Source organism: Podarcis raffonei, chromosome 3 (assembly GCF_027172205.1).
Source record: "Podarcis raffonei isolate rPodRaf1 chromosome 3, rPodRaf1.pri, whole genome shotgun sequence".
Classification (NCBI taxonomy): Eukaryota; Metazoa; Chordata; class Lepidosauria; order Squamata; family Lacertidae; genus Podarcis; species Podarcis raffonei.
This window is the reverse complement of record NC_070604.1, coordinates 80230416-80250148: the sequence shown is the minus strand read 5'-3', so window position 1 is coordinate 80250148 and position 19733 is coordinate 80230416. Positions and strand designations below refer to the sequence as shown.

At 41.9% G+C, this 19733-nt stretch overlaps 1 protein-coding gene across 2 annotated transcripts in view; it reads right to left on the bottom strand.

Moving 5' to 3' along the window:
* The window catches only part of FMN2 (formin 2), a 159675-nt gene that overhangs the window by 120132 nt on the left and 19810 nt on the right, over nucleotides 1-19733 (bottom strand). For both annotated transcript variants that reach the window (XM_053382624.1, XM_053382625.1), the window contains exons 3-4: nucleotides 10114-10261; nucleotides 906-967 (exon numbers count right to left, since the gene is read on the bottom strand). In XM_053382624.1, the coding sequence (XP_053238599.1) occupies nucleotides 906-967; nucleotides 10114-10261 (210 nt within the window). The remainder of the gene's footprint in view (nucleotides 1-905; nucleotides 968-10113; nucleotides 10262-19733) is intronic.

The following is a 19733-nucleotide window of genomic DNA, read 5'->3' as shown; positions in this document are numbered from 1 at the left end:
AGGCTAGTGACCTGTCTATATATTACCTGGGTTAGGAGTTGCGCCATGGAGCTAGACAGGCGAGGGGAGGCTCCAGTGAGACTATTCTGGCTCTGTACCTGTCCCACACATAGATGACCTCCTACTGAAATCTCTTAAGCAAAAACAGTTCCTGAAGGAAGAGCAGTAAGAAGGAAGAGTCAGGTGCCTCTTTTTAGAGTTTGCAGCTAAGTGTATGGCACAAAGAACGCTTTCTCACTTTCATGCTTGAGAAAGATGATCACGTCTAGTGAGAGAAAAAATGTACCCCGCTTGGGGTTGGGATGGATGATGTCATGCAATATCACTAGCAAATGTTTCAGATTGCCAGTAGGTACCATCAGAGCCTATTGTTGCAGCGACTGAAAACTGTGGAGTTGCTGGGCCAGGGGGTAATTTCAAAGCCTGCAATAAGATGACCACATAAATCCATTTAAGAATGACCAGATTAGGATGGGCATTGTAGTTTTTTTGTTTTGGTGCCGAAGAGTCCTAGAGTGAATTGGCAGAGATATGTTATATATTTTCCTCAGCACTGCTGGCAATATAGAATATGCAAGAAAAGCATCACTTTCTGAGCACCACTGAGATTCCTTGAAAAGAATGCACAGAGGAGCAATGTACTACTTCTGTCTTACATTCTACTTTTTGGGGTATCAGATCATCTCCATTTTCATATCACTTCACATCTCCTCAAATACAGTACGTATTTTTAACTGAGTAGTTCACACATACAGCTGAGAGTCATCAAGGGCTCAATAACCTAAAGTTTTCATCTGTGAAGGATGCACATATGTGAATTGGACAAGAGTTAAGATTAATTCATAGCATGCTCTTATTTGTCATTAGGTTCAAACCACAGGTTTATTCTCCTACCAAGAACTTACCTGTACCTGTCGAACATCTTCTGTATGTTCTGTCTCTCTTGCCACAGTGGCAGTTTCACTTCCTAGATGGGAAAGTAAATATTCAGAGTTACTTTCACTGTTAGAAGCAACAATACTCTAACTTGTGAAATGCTCTTCCCAGGGAGGCTTGCCTAGTACCTTCATTACCTATCTTTAGGCACCAGTCAGTCCCCATCTCTTCAACCAGTCATTCAGGTGATTAACATTCTATAGCTTTTTTAATGTCTTTGTGTAAGGGCATAATTGCTTTGTTAATAATAATAATAAAAAATGTTTATTTATATCCCACCCTCAGGGGATCAGGGCGGCTAGCATCAGATATATAACATTACTATAAAATCAAACAATAATTAAATTACCTCCTAGAAACAAGTCAAAATCAAATCAAATTGTTTTTGTTTTATTATGCATTTTGTATTCTCATTTTGTATTTTTCTGGGTTTTTTAAAAAAATATAGTTTTATCTGGATTTTCAAGATAGCCTACAAAAGAGAACCACAAAACAAATATAAAACAGATGAAAAACATCAAAAACAAAAGCAATTATCGTAGCAACAGTAAAAATACAAAAAGCAGTAGATATAAAATCAGTTAAAATCCTGGGCAATCTTTTTTGGGGGGAAATGACTAAAATGTGGCTCTCTGTTGTGAACTGCCCTGGGATCTTCAGATGAAGGGTGGTAAACAAATTGTGTTGTTGTTGTTGTTGTTGTTGTTGTTGTTGTTGTTGTTGTTACTATTACTATTTCTACTACAGTATCAGTAATATGCATCTTGAGCAACAACAAACAAACAAACAAACTTGAAAACTATCTGAAAATCCAGATTTTATCCAACTGCAGTTTAAAGTAGAAATTGTATATCAGAACCATACAATCTTATTGTTTGAGGAGTGTATTCCTCCATTTGTATCTGTCTCTGGGTGGAAGGGCACAGCAATGTAACAAGTGGTGGTTTGTTTAAAACCTTTGCATGGCAGCACTGTGTGGCCAGCTTGACACCTGTGGTCTTTTGTCTGGTGAGTCAAGTAGTACCAGACTACCCTGCTGTCCTGATTGGAACTGCAGGTATTAGACAACATAACTGGAGACTGTTACGAAAAAGGAGCAATGCAGAAGCAAGCACCAGGTGGCTGGAATGGTAAACAGGATGTGGGTGTTATTGGATTGTACCGTGGGAACCAGGCACAGTCTATTCACTGCTCTGAGCGCCGGATGTTAGCTCAGAGTGACACATGACCCTGTACTGGAAGTACATGGGTGGAGTTTATTCTCTCTCTGCAGTTGGGAATCAGAGTGTGCAGACATCTTTCTCTGTACTGCTGAAAGACAGGAATAAAGACATGTAAATATATTACTGTCTGTCTCATTCCCCCCCCTGGAGATGGGAGGGGGAGGAGTGGTGTGTTCTTTTCACGTCTGAAAAGGATCGCCGAAGAGACCTCCTTTGAGGTCTGCGTTTGAAAAACAAGCTCTGAAAGAGCAGGCTTGCATACCAGGAATTCCTGTGGTTAGATAAGGGATCCCGTCCTGAGCAGGTTGCTAGGCAACGTCTGCCAGCACTTGTTAAGTTACTGAGTGGCCTAAAAAGAGCCTGGGAAATCGAAAGTGTATCTGCGCAGCTGTGCAAGGGTTTTGAAAAAAACAGCCCAAAGGTTTGCCTGCCAGTGAAGCAGTAAACAAAGACTTTTGGAGTATACTGGCGTGAAAGTGAAAGCTGGCTTGAGAAAACTGACCCTTGGATTCAGCATGGATTCCAAGAAGGCGGGAGGTTTGCCCTATCCACCTCCCCTCACTAATGACAATTATTCATCTTGGTCTATAAAGATGAAGGCCCTGCTGCAGAATCAGAGGGTCTTTGACGTGATTGAGAACCCCATCCCAGCAGCACCAACCCGAGGTTGGGAGTCACAGAATCTGAAAGCCAGAACGGCTATAATTCTGTGTGTGTCAGATGACCAATTGGTGCATATTCAGGGTTTGGAATATGCACGGGAAATTTGGGAAATGCTGCGAAGAACACATCAGAGGGATGCTGGTTCTTCAGCGTTGCTGTATTTTGAGAAGCTGACCAATCTGAGGCTTGCGCCTGATGGAGATGTTCAAGCGCACCTGACGGAGATGAAATATCTGCGCCAGCAGATGGTGGAACGCAATTTCCGTCTGCAGGAGGAAGTGTTTTGCTTTATGATGATCAACAGCTTAAATCGGACTTACAAAACCGTTGCCAGTCAGCTTGGTTCCCTCCCCGCTCACGATTTGACCGCGGAAAGGGTGACTGCCGTCGTATTGAATGAACATGACAGACTTGCTGCACTGGAAGAAAAGGACAGGGGGAGGGAGGAACGGAGTTCTAATTCCCCCGCAGATGAAGCTACTGGAGAGAAAGCTCTAGCTTTGAACGCTGTCCGATGTTACAATTGTGGACAGGCTGGGCATCTTCAGCGGAACTGCAAGAAGCCACGTCAGCCTAAAGGAGCGAAGGGCCGCTCAGCAAAGCCTGAGGCGTCAGGCAAAGGTCACACCAAGACTTCGGTGAAACCTGGAAAAGCTTTGATGGCGACAGGAACCACGCCAGACGTTGGGAACTCGTTTGTTATCGACACTGGATGCACGGTTCATATGTCCCCACACAGAGGACTCTTTTCAACGTTTAAGAAGCAAAGCTTCACTGTGACACAGGCCAACGGTCAGGAGCTGGAAGCGACCGGAAAAGGGACTGTCTATCTTAAGAGTCTGGACTTGACAATAAACAATGTTTACTTGGTTCCTGAATTGAAGTTCAATCTGCTGAGTGTTTCGCAGATTGCAAAGAGAGGACTGAAACTGTCCTACGATGCTGAGAGCTGCAAGATCTACAAAGATGGAGAGTTATTTCTTTCAGCCAGGGAGAAGGATGGACTTTATTTGTTGACTTTTGCACAAAGTGATTACATGGAATGTAATTCATCTGTGTCTAACCTAGTTTCTCTTGCAGGTGTGAGCAAGAAGGTGACCGGAGTCAACAGAGCATTTCAGCGGGTGTATGCTGATGTGATTGGTCCTCTAGAACCATCTAGAGGCAATGCAAGATATTATCTTGTGTGTGTGGATCATTTCTCTAACTATGTCTGGGTTTATGTGTTGAGAAAGCCACAGGAAGCCTTGGAGAGGTTTCAGGAGTTTTGTGACAAAGTTAAGAGTATGCATGATGCTAACATTGATTGTCTATTCACAGATGAGAAGCAGATTTTTCTTTTACAGGATTTCCAAAGGTTCCTGCAGAAGAAGGGGATAAGACACAAGATTGCTGTTTCAGCGGAAGCGTGGAACAGGGGTGTTTGTGTACGGGTGAACAGAGAATTGCAAAAGGGGATGGAAGCGCAATTGCTAAGTTCACATCTGCCACATGAGTACTGGGCCGAGTCTCTAATGTCGTTCTGTTATACGAAAATGAGAAAGGTTTCAAAAGAGTTGGGAGGTTCTCCTTTTGAGAAACTGTTCCACAGAAAACCTTCTGTTGCCCATTTCAAGGTTTTTGGGTCTCATGTGAGAACAGAAGCTCCAGGTGGAGTAAAGAATGCCAGAGGCATTTTTGTGGGGTATGAAAAGGGTCTCTATAGAGTAATTTTGTCTGAATCTGGTCAGGTGATTCTCACAAAATTTCTAGAGAGTGCTCCTGAACAGGAGAGAGTGATAGTACACACATTTCCCACTGAGGACGATTCAGATGATGATGATTTTACTGATTACAGCTGTAATGAAAGTGATGACACTGATAGCTCGGAGAGCTCAGTTGTCACAGTCATTGAGAGGAAGTCTCACACAATAGATAGGCCTTCACAACTGAAGGATGAACCACTGTTTACCATTGGAACTAGTTCTCCAAAGAGTCCTGAGACTGGACCAGTGAGCAGAGAAGATCAGCACCTCATACGTAGGTCTGAGAGAGTTACAAAGGGTCAACCACCCAACAGGTACTCAAAAGAGTTTGCTAACTTAGCTGTTGCATGTGTTGCTGTTGTAAACAACCGAGGACAGGTTGGAGCTGTGTCTAAGTCAGAGACAAAGACACAACAGAGAGTTGCTAGCCAAGGTAATGCAGATGCACTCATTCCTTGGAAACCAGACAACCAGAGAGGTACACTGGGGAAACCAGTGGCGGGGAGTTCCAAGGGTGGAACTGAAACAACAGGGGAGTGTTATGTGTATAACAACTGTTTGTTTTCTTCTCTGGATCATGCCTTGCTTGCTGCAACACACATTGATTCTTTTGGGGGAGGATGTTACGAAAAAGGAGCAATGCAGAAGCAAGCACCAGGTGGCTGGAATGGTAAACAGGATGTGGGTGTTATTGGATTGTACCGTGGGAACCAGGCACAGTCTATTCACTGCTCTGAGCGCCGGATGTTAGCTCAGAGTGACACATGACCCTGTACTGGAAGTACATGGGTGGAGTTTATTCTCTCTCTGCAGTTGGGAATCAGAGTGTGCAGACATCTTTCTCTGTACTGCTGAAAGACAGGAATAAAGACATGTAAATATATTACTGTCTGTCTCATTCCCCCCCCTGGAGATGGGAGGGGGAGGAGTGGTGTGTTCTTTTCACGTTTGAAAAGGATCGCCGAAGAGACCTCCTTTGATCTTGCCGGCAGACGCTGGCAGGGGAGGTAAACAAGGATTCAAGCCGGGCACCTGGAGGGTGGCCAAATTCCTAAGAGCTGGAGGCTCTGCTGGTTTGAATTCCGACAGAGACTACAGGTGACTATCTCTCCATGTGGCCAAAGGTGCTATGTAGAACATTTTATAACAGCTATATGCCACAAATGAAGGGGGCTATGCCCCAGTGGTAGAGTACATACTATGCAGCAAGAAGATCTTGGGTGTGAGCCAACTTTTTTTTAAAAAAAATAATCAGGTAGCAGAACAGAAGAAGAAGAAGAAGAAGAAGAAGAAGAAGAAGAAGAAGAAGAAGAGTAGTTGTAGTAGTAGTAGTAGTAGTTTGGACTTGATATCCCGCCTTTCACTTCCCTTAAGGAGTCTCAAAGCAGCTAACAATCTCCTTTCCCTTCCTCCCCCACAACAAACACTCTGTGAGGTGAGTGAGGCTGAGAGACTTCAGAGAAATGTGACTAGCCCAGGGTCACCCAGCAGCTGCATGTGAAACACCTCTGCCTGTTGCCCTGAAGAGCTGGTGCCCACACAGGGCTAGATAAACCAGTGGTTTGACTCAGAATAAGGCAGTTTCATATGTGACATTTTCACCATGGAAGAACTAGAGTTGATCATCATCATCATCAGACTTTAATCCCACTACTAAATAAAGACAACGCAAAAACACAATCCACATCTAAATCAAAATTCATTATTGCATCTAAAACAATGCATTGCAGCAAACAGTGACAATGTCAGTAATTCAGGAGAGACTCATCCCTCAAATGCTTGGGTAAAAATACCCCATCTGCTTCCATTTTTCCAAAGCAACTGCCACTGATGGGCTTGTAGTCCAGGACTTCTGGACTCAAGTATAGTGTCCCCACACCAAACACTTGGGCCATGTGAATTTTGGCAATAAGTAGGAGTACATTTTGGGACGTGGGTGGCGCTGTGGGTAAAAGCCTCAGCGCCTAGGGCTTGCCGATCAAAAGGTCGGCGGTTCGAATCCCCGCAGCGGGGTGCGCTCCCGTTGCTCGGTCCCAGCGCCTGCCAACCTAGCAGTTCGAAAGCACTCCCGGGTGCAAGTAGATAAATAGGGACCGCTTACTAGCGGGAAGGTAAACAGCGTTTCTGTGTGCGGCTCTGGCTCGCCAGAGCAGCGATGTCACGCTGGCCACGTGACCCGGAAGTGTCTGCGGACAGCGCTGGCCCCCAGCCTCTTGAGTGAGATGGGCACAACCCTAGAGTCTGTCAAGACTGGCCCGTACGGGCAGGGGTACCTTTACCTTTAGGAGTACATTTGTTTCTCTATTATTTATTGTTGATTCTTAGGTTAGCAGTGTCTCCTAAGTCTTTGTAAAATCTTGCTATCCTATTTCCATCTGTTTTTCCTCACCTAAGCAGATGTTTTCACATTGGATTATTAAATAGTATTTTGCATGCCTTATACTTTCTGATTTTTATGTTTCACATAGGTCAGGCCAGTTTACTTTTTCAAAAGCTGTTTAAAGTGCCACTGCTTTGGTTGAAAGGGTGAATACTAATTGGTTTCCCAGGATACAGAATGCAACTGGCATTTGTGGTACAGCAGCCAACAGGCAGGCATACAGCTATATTAAAGATGCTTGAAATCTCTCCTGCTTAGTATAATTTTATACCATGATCAGATTGCATTACTTAGAAATATGTCCCATTGATTTTAATAGGACCTCTTATTACTAAAATCATCTGTCATCTGTGACATCACAAGAGCTCTGACAATGGCTGGAGGTGGGTGAAGTGAAAGCTCACAGAGCTGACAGAAGTTTCTATCGCAAGCATGCGCATCATCTAAACTTGAGCATCAGCTTCTCTCCTGTAATGCACTTGCACATACATGCTTGCAATTAAAGTATTTTTACTGATGCAAAATCAAATTACTACTGCTGAAATGGAAACCTTATAAGCTTAAGATATAATCCCAGTGGCAAAATGTACATACAAATGTACCCTTGTATACACTTTAGAAACATGCCTTGAAAAATAAGTAGTGGAACAACAACTTAGGAAACAGTAGAACAAGGAAGTAAGAAACCTCCGTATAGTAATATTTTGCATTAAGATGTTTAATTTTCCATTAGCATTTCTGGGTAGAATCCAGCTGGTTTTGCTCTGATGATGGAAAGCATCCATTAGCAGAAAACGAAGGGAGGCATTTTTTACTGCATCCTTCCATCTCTCCCAATATAAGTTTTGAGCAGATCTGAAGGGGGCTGTTTGGGAGAGAAATTGCCTCCTTTCTTGTTCTAATGAGAAATGCCCTCTGCTAGCAGAGCAACACCAGCTGGATTCCACCCCCAGGACTGATATTTTTGAATAGGTTACAACGATTATCTGACTTGTTAACATATATAATTTATTCTCATTTACATACAGTATAACTTTCCTGTTAAATTCATTACATAAATTCATTATATAGCCCATTACTTACCCTGTTCATCTTCTATTAGCATGCATGTAAAAAAAGTTCACAAAATTACATTAACTCACATCAGTTTGGACAATAAAAGCCAATACCAAATTGTTTCATCTGTATTTTAAATGTGCAGTACAATCAAGAGCCCAACTATTTGGGTGACCTGCTAAAAATCAAAACATGACATCACACAGGCTGCTGATTTAATATCATTTCTGCTCATAGCCTTGTGGGGAAATTGTACATAAGTATATGCAACATATATGGCATCATTGGATAGCTTTTAGGGTTTGAATCCAGGGATCCAGTTAGAAAATCCCATTCAGTGTGATAATTGAAATTATTAAGATTTTGGAATGCAGAAAACAAAAACCAAACAAAGAAGAAGCCATCAAATCTAGCACATGAGGAGGCCACTTTAACTAAATTGTATAATTTGGTATATAAATAATTGGTTTTAATAATTGTATTAATTGGATAAAATTGGCATTGTTATAATGAAGCTGTTATTGGAATGATATTGGAAAATCAATTAAAATATTTATTAAAAAAAGGGAAAGAACATTCCATTCAGTGCTAATTGTGGAGTGGCATGATCAACAATAGGCGTACCCTTAATTCAGATACAACCTTTCTCTAAGAACTGTTTGAAAACAGCTTTACTTTTTCCATATTATATTTGGAACTCATACTTCAATGCATTCACATTGGTGCACTGCCACTTGGGAAATGTTGGGATGGGAAGGTAAGCATTTTGCCTAGACAGCCATTAGATATCCCTGCCTGCCCATGCACATCATGTACTATGACACCTTGCTTGCTTACTGGTTCTGCTCCATATTGACATGGAGACAAAAATAAAGGAGGAGGCAGCAGCTGCAGTGGCAATCTCATCTACTAGATGGTTGGTAGCTGCTACCTGAGATGAAGCCCTGTCATTTGTTGTCATTGATAATTCACAATGCTAAAGTAGATGACAGAATGATTATGCACCTCCTGCCTGGTGTTCAGAAAGCAGAATAAATCCCATGGACACTGAGAAATCATCTATTCTTTTGGAGCTTCAAATGTAAGAATTGGAAATAATTTTTGATGTTATTTGTAAAAAGATATACTGGATTTCCCCCTTTTTGCGGCTTTCAATGTTTGCTAGCCACCTTGAGAATTTGGACTAGAAATACATTGAATAAAATATGGGCTAGAAATATATGAAACAAAATCTCTAATGAAAAATTGTTAACTGATACCAAGAGAAGCTGCTGAATCATAGTCAGAAGGGACTCTGACAGTCATCTAGTCTAACTGCCTGCAAGAAGGAATCTCAACTAGATCATACATGACAGATGGCCATCCAACTGCTGCTTAAAACCCTCCAAGGAAGGAGAGCCCACCACCTCCTGTGGGAGTCTGTTCCGCTGTTGAACAGCTCTTACTCTCAGAAAGTTCTTCTTGATGTTTAGTTGGAATCTCCTTTTTTTCTAACTTGAATACTGAACCTTCTTCTTCCCGTCTTCTTCCCCAGATACAGGCGTACTTATTGAGTGAAAATTTGGGTTTTGGAGAGTTTTAAGACTAAACTCATGCTGAGACTTTGAGAAGGGAGAAACTACTAGAGAGTCACAGTGGCTCATGTCATCTCATGTTACAGACCTGTAGTTCGATAAAACAAAATGCCATTTTTCATCATTTCATCAAAATCTTTTCTGAATGTACATTCCTGTCACAGAATAAAACTCAGCTTTAAAATTTTAAAAAAAATCATTTATTTATTTATTTATTTATTTATTTATTTATTTATTAATTAGATTGGATATGAAGGTGCAAGGCTTCCATGAATGGAAGTCCTCTTCTGTGCACAGAAGGGCTTTTTCTGACTTGGTACAAGATCCTTGCATGGAAAACTAAACAAAACTGAAATTCACATGAGTGCATAAAATCTTGTGTGGTCTCTTCAAAACGTGTGCTACCGTAAGGCGTTTTGTTAGCTCTTGCACAGGGAAAAGCACCACTACTAAATTTTTACAGCTACCATGTTTCTGGATCTAAACCAATGATTCCAAGTTAAGTAATACATTCTATTTGCACTTTCAGGCCTTACCTGTTTCTGCATGTTTCACTCTCTGTCCTTCATCTGGAGGCTTTGGAGGGGGCCACACTGATGGAATTCTCCTTGGAAATCTTCCTTCAATGTAATCTGATGAGTGTGTGGGTTGGTTGACTGCAGCCCAAGTATAAAGCTGATCTTGCTGTAATTATTTACAAAATAAAAATAAATATTACATCTCTTCAAGTTCCAAAGATATTGCCTCCAATGCCTACTTAGTTACCCAGTGCTACATCAGTACTTTCTTTGATCTCATGAAATTTTCAGTTATTGGGGTTTTTTAAAGGTATACCTGAAATTCTTGGTTCAGAGTTAGAAGCAATAGAAAACCCATAGCTATATTTGTCCAAGTACAAATATTTCAGGGCAATACTTCTGAACTAGGTATCTCCAGATAATCCTAAAATGCATTCCAAAACAGACCCCTTAAAGGAATGAAAACATTTTGTGAGCCTGTGGTACAAGGATGTGCTGTGTAATAAAGAGGTTATTTATTGATGTTTAAAAGAAAAAGATAGAGGCAGTGCACCCTGAAATCTCAGCAATAATTTAGCAATAATTTGGCCTTTGACCCAATAAGAGATTTTTTTCTGGGTGGGAAAAATCCCAAATCCCAAATAAAACAATTACCATCTATGTAACACTATTAACAAAACAACTAAAAAATAAGACAAACATCACAGTTACACCAAAAATCGTATTATAAATGTTTCTGCATGCTATTATGATTGATGAACAGATGACAGGGCGAAATACACGTTTTGAAAGGAAAAACCATATGAATCAAGGAAGCTTCATTAAACTAAGGCTGGAACTAGACCCATCAAAAAAGCGATTCAGTTAAACGGGTTGCAAACTTCAAAAAGGGAAATCCCATTGGCGAAACACGGGACTCCACAGCACCATATGGTGTTAGAGCATTATAACACATATAAAGCGTTTTTTCTTTACCAATGTAGCTGAGTCCTTAAGTCAGACCAATGACATGTCTATCTCAATACTACATACTCTGACTGACATTGGGTCTCCAGTGTTTCAGAGAGAGTACTGGAGATGCTGGAGATTGAACCTGAGACTTTCTGCATGCAAAGCAGATACTCTACCACTGAGCTATGGCACTTCCTCATGAGTAAGACAGAACACACAAGCTTTACTTAATGCCCCATATCAAATAACTGGCATTGCCAAAACCAGTAACTACCATAATTTATTTGTAATGGTGGTCAAGCAAGTTGGGGGTGGTGACCCTTTGTGTATGGAAATTAAAAAGACAGGGACAGACAGCTTGACTTATAACCAACTGAAAATTAGAAACATTTAATGACAGCATACCATGATGGGTAAAGGGACCCCTGACCATTAGGTCCAGTCGTGACAGACTCTGGGGTTGCGGTGCTCATCTCGCTTTATTGGCCGAGGGAGCCAGCGTTTGTCTGCAGACAGCTTCTGGGTCATGTGGCCAGCACGACTAAGCCGCTTCTGGCGAACCAGAGCAGTGCACGTAAACGTCGTTTACCTTCCCGCTAGAGCGGTACCTATTTATCTACTTGCACTTTGATGTGCTTTCAAACTGCTAGGTTGGCAGGAGCAGGGACCGAGCAACGGGAGCTCACCCCGTCGCGGGGATTCGAACCGCTGACCTTCTGATCGGCAAGTCCTAGGCTCTGTGGTTTAATCCACAGCGCCACCCACGTCCCTCCATGATGGGTATATAGCTGAATTAAATGTCAACTTGGGCAACCAGGTTAGCCCTGTGCCTTTCACTATCTCAGCTTCAGTTTGCCCTTGGATAAAATAAGAGTAATGGTGATTTGCCTCCTAGGGTTATTAAAAGGAAAACGTTTAACTCTAGTGTTATTAGCACTATCAACAGGGGAAGGGGTGGAATGCTGCTTTAGACAATTTTGTCTCTAGTGTTCTAAAGTGCAGTGGGATTTAATGCAGATGGCTGCATTTAGCAATGTTGAGTTATATTGTTAGCGAAATGATACAGGGATAAATGAAGCAAACTATTGAATAACAGTGCATTTTCGACACCTACAGTATCCTCAGTCACAAAATAATAGCATTCAGTTTTCAGAGAAAACCCTCTTACATTACATCAAGGCAAAAAATTATATGTTCAATTGTAAATGAAGAGTGAATGAAATTCAAGCAAGGTCTAGCTAAACTTAAATTGGGGGATTTTATAAACCTGGTTTTAGAGGTTCAACGAGTCTACCATCTCTAATCTCCTTGCGCTCTAAAATGAAGAGGAGCATTTGCACATATATATCTACAGACTACAGGTTTACATATTTTTACACCACACACTAAACTTTCTAAAACAAAACAGTATGCATGGCTATGGAAGGCTGAGAATAAATAAAGACACCAAATTTTAGCATAACAGTACTGACTGCAATATTAACAATAAGAATTCTTATGGCAAACCAGCTTGTTTGAAAAGTGCACAAGGCAGTAAAGTTTTCTATATTGTTGGCCCCACTGTGCTTTCATCTCATTTGCTAAATACAAATTTTACTCAGCATATGTCTTTTGCAGTCCAGGATGACAAATTATTGGATATGTAAGAAGTGCCCAGTTTTCCCCAGTTAATAATCTGCCCACTAATGAAACAAACCAGATGATTTTTTAAAAAAAGGAATGGTAGCTTTGCAACCTATCTGCCTGATATACATATATAGCTATCAACAAAATAAGGATGCATGCGTACATATACTCTTACACAGCAATTCTGGCTGGCTCTTTAAAACTGCAGAGGTATCCTACATGGGTGAGGCAAGCTACTTGCCTGCATAAGCCGAAGGTACCGTTCCAGATCTGAATCATGAATGGTACCATATTTCTTTTCATTACATCTAATCAAACAGCCTCAGTTATCCATCAAATATATTTCCATGCCAGCTTACAAAATAGTTGCTTCTCACCTAGCCATCGATAAAAATTCAGTTGCTGCATTGTTAACAGTTAAGCTCACATGGTACTTACTGCCAGGAACAAGTGTACATGACCTCCAAGCTGAATTCAGGGAGTGTCATTATCTTGTTTGTATCTTTACTGACGTAGACAGACTCATCTCATGAATAAATGAGTAGCTATTGAAGTCTTACAGTGCATATAAGGAGCAAAGTCATTGCAACTCAATGCAATGCCGGTGCCTCTTCACAACGCCATGCACAGGTTTGGGAAGAAAGACCCAAAGGTAAAGCAGTCTGCCCTGAAAGGGTTAACATGCGATAGAAATAGCACTGAGATCAATTCACACAGACCTGCCCAAACTGGTTATAAGGATGTTAGAAGGAGCCTTAGTCAGCAGTACTGAATTAGCTGGGGAAAACAGAAAACTACACAGAGGCTACACTGAACATAAATTACAGGATATAAGGAGGAGAGATTGCTATTAATGCTTCAAGTTTGATTTCTTCTAATCAACTAAAAATTATGCCAAAAATTACTGCGTACATTAGCTCTATTTTGATTATTCTTCAGCAAAACTACTGCAGGGGGAGCAGCTGCACTACTTCAACATATATTTCATAGAATCATAGAATCTTAGAGTTGGAAGGGACCTCAAGGGTCATCTAGTCCAACCCGCTGCAATGCCAGAATCTTAGCTAAAGCATCCATGACAGATGGCCATCCAACCTCTGTTTAAAAACCTCCAAGGAAGGAGAGTCCACCACCTCTCGTGGGAGTCTGTTACACTCCTGAACAGTTCTTACTGTCAGAAAGTTTTTCCAAATGTTTAGTCGGAATCTCCTTTCTTGCAACTTGAAGCCATTGGTTCGAGTCCTACCCTCCAGAGCAGGAGAAAACAAGTGTGCTCCCTCTTTCATGTGACAGCCCTTAAGATATTTGAAGATGGCTATCCTATCTCCTCTCAGTCCCCTCTTGTCCAGGCTAAACACACCCAGCTCCTTCAACTGTTCCTCGTAAGGCTTACTTTCCAGACCCGTGATCATCTTGGTTGCCCTCCCCTGCACATGTTCCAGCTTGTCAACATCCTTCTTAAATTGATCTGGACACTATACTTCTGTTAAACCATTTTAGAAAACACTGAATTCAGAAGAAAAGGCGATACATCAGGCCCACTCCTGTGATTAGTCAGAGTAAGGCAACCACATCAGGTAGCAGACACTACTTCTGCTACTACTTCAATTTATATCCTACCCTTCCTCCTGAGGAGCCCAGGGTAGCAATGATAAAACATTTTTTAAAAGTGCAAAAACCGTTAAAACCGTTATCTTAAGCAGTTATCGCAAAGTTGCCAAGAACAGTTCTTTTCACAAAAGCCCAGATAAACAGGCATGCTTTTAGATTACTCCTGACAGACACACCTCACTCTAGAGGGCATTCCACCAGGGACGCCATCTCCTAGGGGCTGAGCCCTTTTGGCTTGCTACCCCCCCCCCCCAGAAAAAAAATATTTTTGCAGATCACAATATTAAGTCTGCTTCCCTCCCCATGACACATGAATTCATAGTCTTCTGATAGATCAGTGCAAGTTGGTTCCACCTAATCTAGAATCCTTTTTCCTGCTGAAATGCTTCTTCTTTGGAAGCCCAACAAGCAGGGCATGCCCACATTCCTCTGCTATTTCCCCCACAGCACCTGACATTAAGAGGTAGACTGCCTGTGAACTTGAGGTTTTGCCTCTGCATCATGACTCAATTATTTATACGCTTCTTTTCCTCCATAAGTGTATCTATTCCTATTGCCTATGACCACCACTGCCATCCTGTAGCAGCGAGTGCATCCCATGTTAATTGTACACATTGCATGACAAAATGTTTCAAAATATTGTTGAACACTGTGTGCGTTCACCCCACAAGCAGCTCCCCTTCCCTTACTCACAACTCAGTTCTGGTCTGTGACAAACTTGCTCTCCAGGTACAACTTGTCCTCAATGGGCTGCAGTGGTGCTAGGGTCAGTTAGGACACCAACTCTCAAACTGCCCCTCAGAGGCATGTAGCGGAGCTGGAGAAAAACTGTCACTGCTGCCATGGCAACCTGATGTCTCCTTTGAGCATACACGCTATGGCAGCCGCACAGGGACATCCTGTGTGGGCATCTCAGTGCCAACAGCAAGGCCCCCCTCTTGCACACATAAGCCGCGTCAGGCCAATTGTGGCTGAGGCCCCTCCATTTCACATGGGATGATGGGAGTTGAATTATAGAAGAAGGGCACCATGTTGGTGGGGAAGGGAAGGAACTCTCATGCCTCCACAGCCCTCATCCACAGGCTGCATGAAATCCAGCAGGCATCCTGGGATGAAGGTAAAGCCCAGGGCGCCTTCAAAGAAATCATGGCTGTCTCGCTTAAAATGGGGCACTTGGAAGGTATGAACTGTTAGTCCGGACAGTTTCAGTATATACAGTGGGATGGTGTGCCATCTTATCCTTTGCCTGTCAATGAAGTGACAAATAATCTGCTAATTTAAATTTCCAAGGCCTGGCCTACCTAAAATATCAAGAATACTGGATAATAATATGAAGCAGCTTTGTTTCTTCTTAATGGGATGAACCAGCCCCATGTATACTTGGGATGTAATAATTGCTGACGTGCTATTTCTATGGTATATAAACTCTGTGGTTCTTACCCTTGGGGAAATAATCCATTTTATTTCAAAATATGAAATAGAGATCTACAGCCTGAAATAGTAGGGTATTCGACACCTGCCAAATCCACATCATTGAATATTGAGGAGTTTGTTTTTAAGATGATATCTAACACCTCAACAAATTTCATTTATGAACCAGTATTACTGCAAAAGTGGTAGATGCCTATATTAATTGTAAGTAGAAGTTTCTAAGATACAATTATATTGGGAGAGGGCACTTAAGGGAGTGAATTCCACAACTTTTAATAATAACGAAGTTCAATGTTGCTGCAAAATGGAAAGATAAGAATCCTTCTAATATCTACAGACATGCACAAGTACGGCTTTTAGCTGAAAACTGCATTCATGAGCATACTCAGCAATGCCATTTTCAGTTTGGAGTCAGATGTTTTCCTGTCCTGGGAGCTCTGGGTGGGTGGAGAAAACATTATGATTTTAAATGCTTGAAAAAATCCATTGTTTGCAAGGCAACTCTGTGGCAAGAAAGGACAAACACTGATCATCAAAAACAAACAGCAACATCTAGATCAGCAGGAGTAGCAACAGCAAGGCAACTGGAAACAGGGTGCCAACTCTCTGGGGCCCTGGGTGCCCGAGCACCCACAAAATTCCCCATGAAGGGGCTGGGCACCTACAATTTTTGGTGCCAAGGCAATGCACATTGCATGGCACTCATGGTCATGGGGCTAAGTCGGCACTCCTGACTGGAAAGCCTCATTATGCAGTTCCATCTAAAAATTCCTACCAGTTTTCATAGATTATATATATCTCACCTTAAAAGGAAGAGGAATGTGCCATAAGATAAAATGTGGGGTGGGATTGAACTATTAAATCCCATCGGCAAAAGTCATACACAAGGACTTCAGCTTGTGTAGTGTGGCTTTCCTCTCTCTCCTCCTTCCTATGAATCACCTGTGCTCTTGCTATTGGTCCCGGGGGCATTGGGAGAACCCTTCGAACAGCACACACGGAGGAGGAAAGAGGACTGTTTCACCTGACAAGCAAAAACATTGATGAAAGGATCAGAAGAGTACAACACTGAATTCCATCCATACCTTTGAAAAGATCAAGAAGCAACCAGCTGTCATACTATCATCTATGAATATATCATTTCAGAGCATCCAGAACACAAAAATATAATTACATTAAGAAGCACACACCAAACTGAATAAAGAAACCAGCAGTATAAATCTGCAAAGTCAGTGTTCTCAAAGTAAAAGTGTTGAGCACTGCAGAATAAAGATACATTTGGATCTTCAAATTCTTAGATGTTCAACAATCACAGTATCATAGAGGACCAAGTGGATCATCTAGAACAGGAATCCCCCAACTCGGCCCCCCAGCTGTTTTGGGACTACAAGTCTCATCATCCCTAGCTAACAGGACCAGTGGTCAGGGACGATAGGAATTGTAGTCCCAAAACATCTGGAGGGCTGAGTTTGGGGATGCCTGATCTAGAACATGTTATACTTAAAAGCAGGGTTGTCCAACTAGCAGAAAGCCCATAAGCATTTCTTTATCTGTATCTGTGGCTGGATCAAGACACGTCAAAGAAGCTATTCAGTTAAACACGTTGCAAACTCATAAAGGGAAATCAGGTATAGAAAGACGGGACTCCACAGCGCCATTTGGTGTCACAGTGTTATATTTCATATACAACGTATATAAAACTATTCCTTTACCAATCTAGCCAATTCCTGGAACTGGAACTGTATTTTGGACTGGCTCTGCTAGTGTGTTTGCACTGCACTGATCTTGTTGAAACCTTCTTGCCTCTCCCCAGCCCTCCCAATAAGCATACAGTCTTTTACCCTTAAGGTATGGTGAAAGCTTTGTCGTGCAGGATAGGATCAAATAGAGCAACTGAAGATGGCTAGGCTGGTCTGTTCCTCCTCCTATGTATTAGATGGGACTTTCAAAGACAGTCATAACACAACCAATGTGTAAGGCCCCCTTTTCATACAGGAGTCCTTAATTTCCTTAGTCAAGAAGACAGGGCTCATTACCTAAATTACAAGTTCATAAGATTACTGTTCTAGCCAACAGCCATGACAAACCTGTATTAGGCAATAGTATTAATAAATAATACAGAACATGCATCCTTGATATAAAAATCCATAATATAAAAAAGACTTTGCCAAGTTATTGATCATTAAAACAGTTTCCCTTATGCATCTCGGCCAGCTCCAATTCTAATATTATTTTACCTTTTTAAAATCCAATTTGGCAACATCCATGATGTAAGAGAGGGAAGTTACAGAGACACCAACAAACTCAAAACGAGCTTGATTTGAGATTAAATTTCTAAAATCAAAATTTATAGTGATTTTACCTAACTCCGTTTTTCTGACCCACCCCTCACCCCCCGCTAGTGCATAGAGGGCCACTCTCTGTGTTACAAAGTTATTAGTGCCACTCAAAAGAAGCCAAACCATTTCTGCCAGGGCGTGTCTGCTTGCTCATGTGAAAAAAGGCTTCAGAAATCGATCTCTTGGATCTCTGTATAAGAGGGAGGCTAAGAGATAATGGTGGGATGCAGGTGGCGCTGTGGTCTAAACCACAGAGCCTAGGGCTTGCCAATCAGAAGGTCGGCAGTTCGAACCCCCGCAACAGGGTGAGCTCCGGTTGTTCGGTCCCAGCTCCTGCCCACCTAGCAGTTCGAAAGCACATCGAGTGCAAGTAGATAAATAGGTACCGCTCCGGTGGGAAGGTAAACGGCGTTTCCATGCGCTGCTCTGGTTCGCCAGAAGCGGCTTAAAGTCATGCTGGCCACATGACCCGGAAGCTGTTTGCAGACAAACGGCGGCTCCCTCGGCCTATAGAGCGAAATGAGCACACAACCCCAGAGTCGTCCACGACTGGACCTAACAGTCAGGGGTACCTTTACCTTTATCTTTTAAGAGATAATGAGTGATGTCTTCCACCTGGGGTTGATCACAAAAACAAAGTCTGTTTGTGTATGGGACCTTGTTGTAGCAGCATTCCAAGACGGCAGTGGGCATCACTTGGAAACACAGCTCAATAAAGGCATTTCTTAAGGAATCTGGTGAGATGCTCTGTTCTCAAGAATGGATAACAAGGGGGAAATGTGGTGTTTCTAATTAGGTATTGGTCCCTTCTGGGTTCTATCCAGAAGATCCAATCCCTTAGTTGACACTTATTCAAGGTCAAAGCAGAGCTCAGTTCTGGAAAATAATAATACTCTAAAACATATTGACAAGCTGATTTCCAGAGTTGGTTATCACCCAATTCCATGTAGCATAGCTCAGGAAAATGCTCAATAGGCATAGCAGCAATTTTTAAAAATATATTCTAACTGAGCACAGTCCGCTCTTGCCTTAACTGTTGACCAGCTGGATTCTGTATGAAGAGCTGCTTATATTCCTGATGGTAGAGAGTATAGCTTCTGAAAAAATATTTTGCACAGTTTCCCAAACTTTCATGGAGTTCAAATCAGAGCCCCAGATTTCAACACCATGGAACATTTGATAAAGCACTTTACTACCAAATATATTTAGAGCAGGTTCAATCAGCTGCCCTCCTTTATTGTAATAGAACTTCAAGTGTGCCCCTAAAGTTTTGGGTGCTTTGACTTTCAATGCCTCCATATGACACTTCCAAGAGAGGGTTTCACGAGAGAGTACACTCAGGTATTTAAATGAGAATGCTTGCCAATCTAAGCATCATTTATACCTAGGAACGTGTTTGCCAAAAATCACAATCTTGGTATCTCTTGGAGTAATTTATAGATAGGTTTTTCCGTATACAGTATGTGGCGAACAACCCCAAGAGATTTTTGAGACACAATCATGAGAGAGGAGTACTAAATCATCTGCCTACAACAATATTAAGACCTTCTGTTCCTAATTACTGGAGAGGGGGAATTTGCATTGCCTAAATATGTCACCAAATCATTAATATAAAAGCTAAAAAGAGTGGGAGCCAGAATGCAACCTTGCTTCAAAATTTCTCCCACAGTCTGCCCCAAT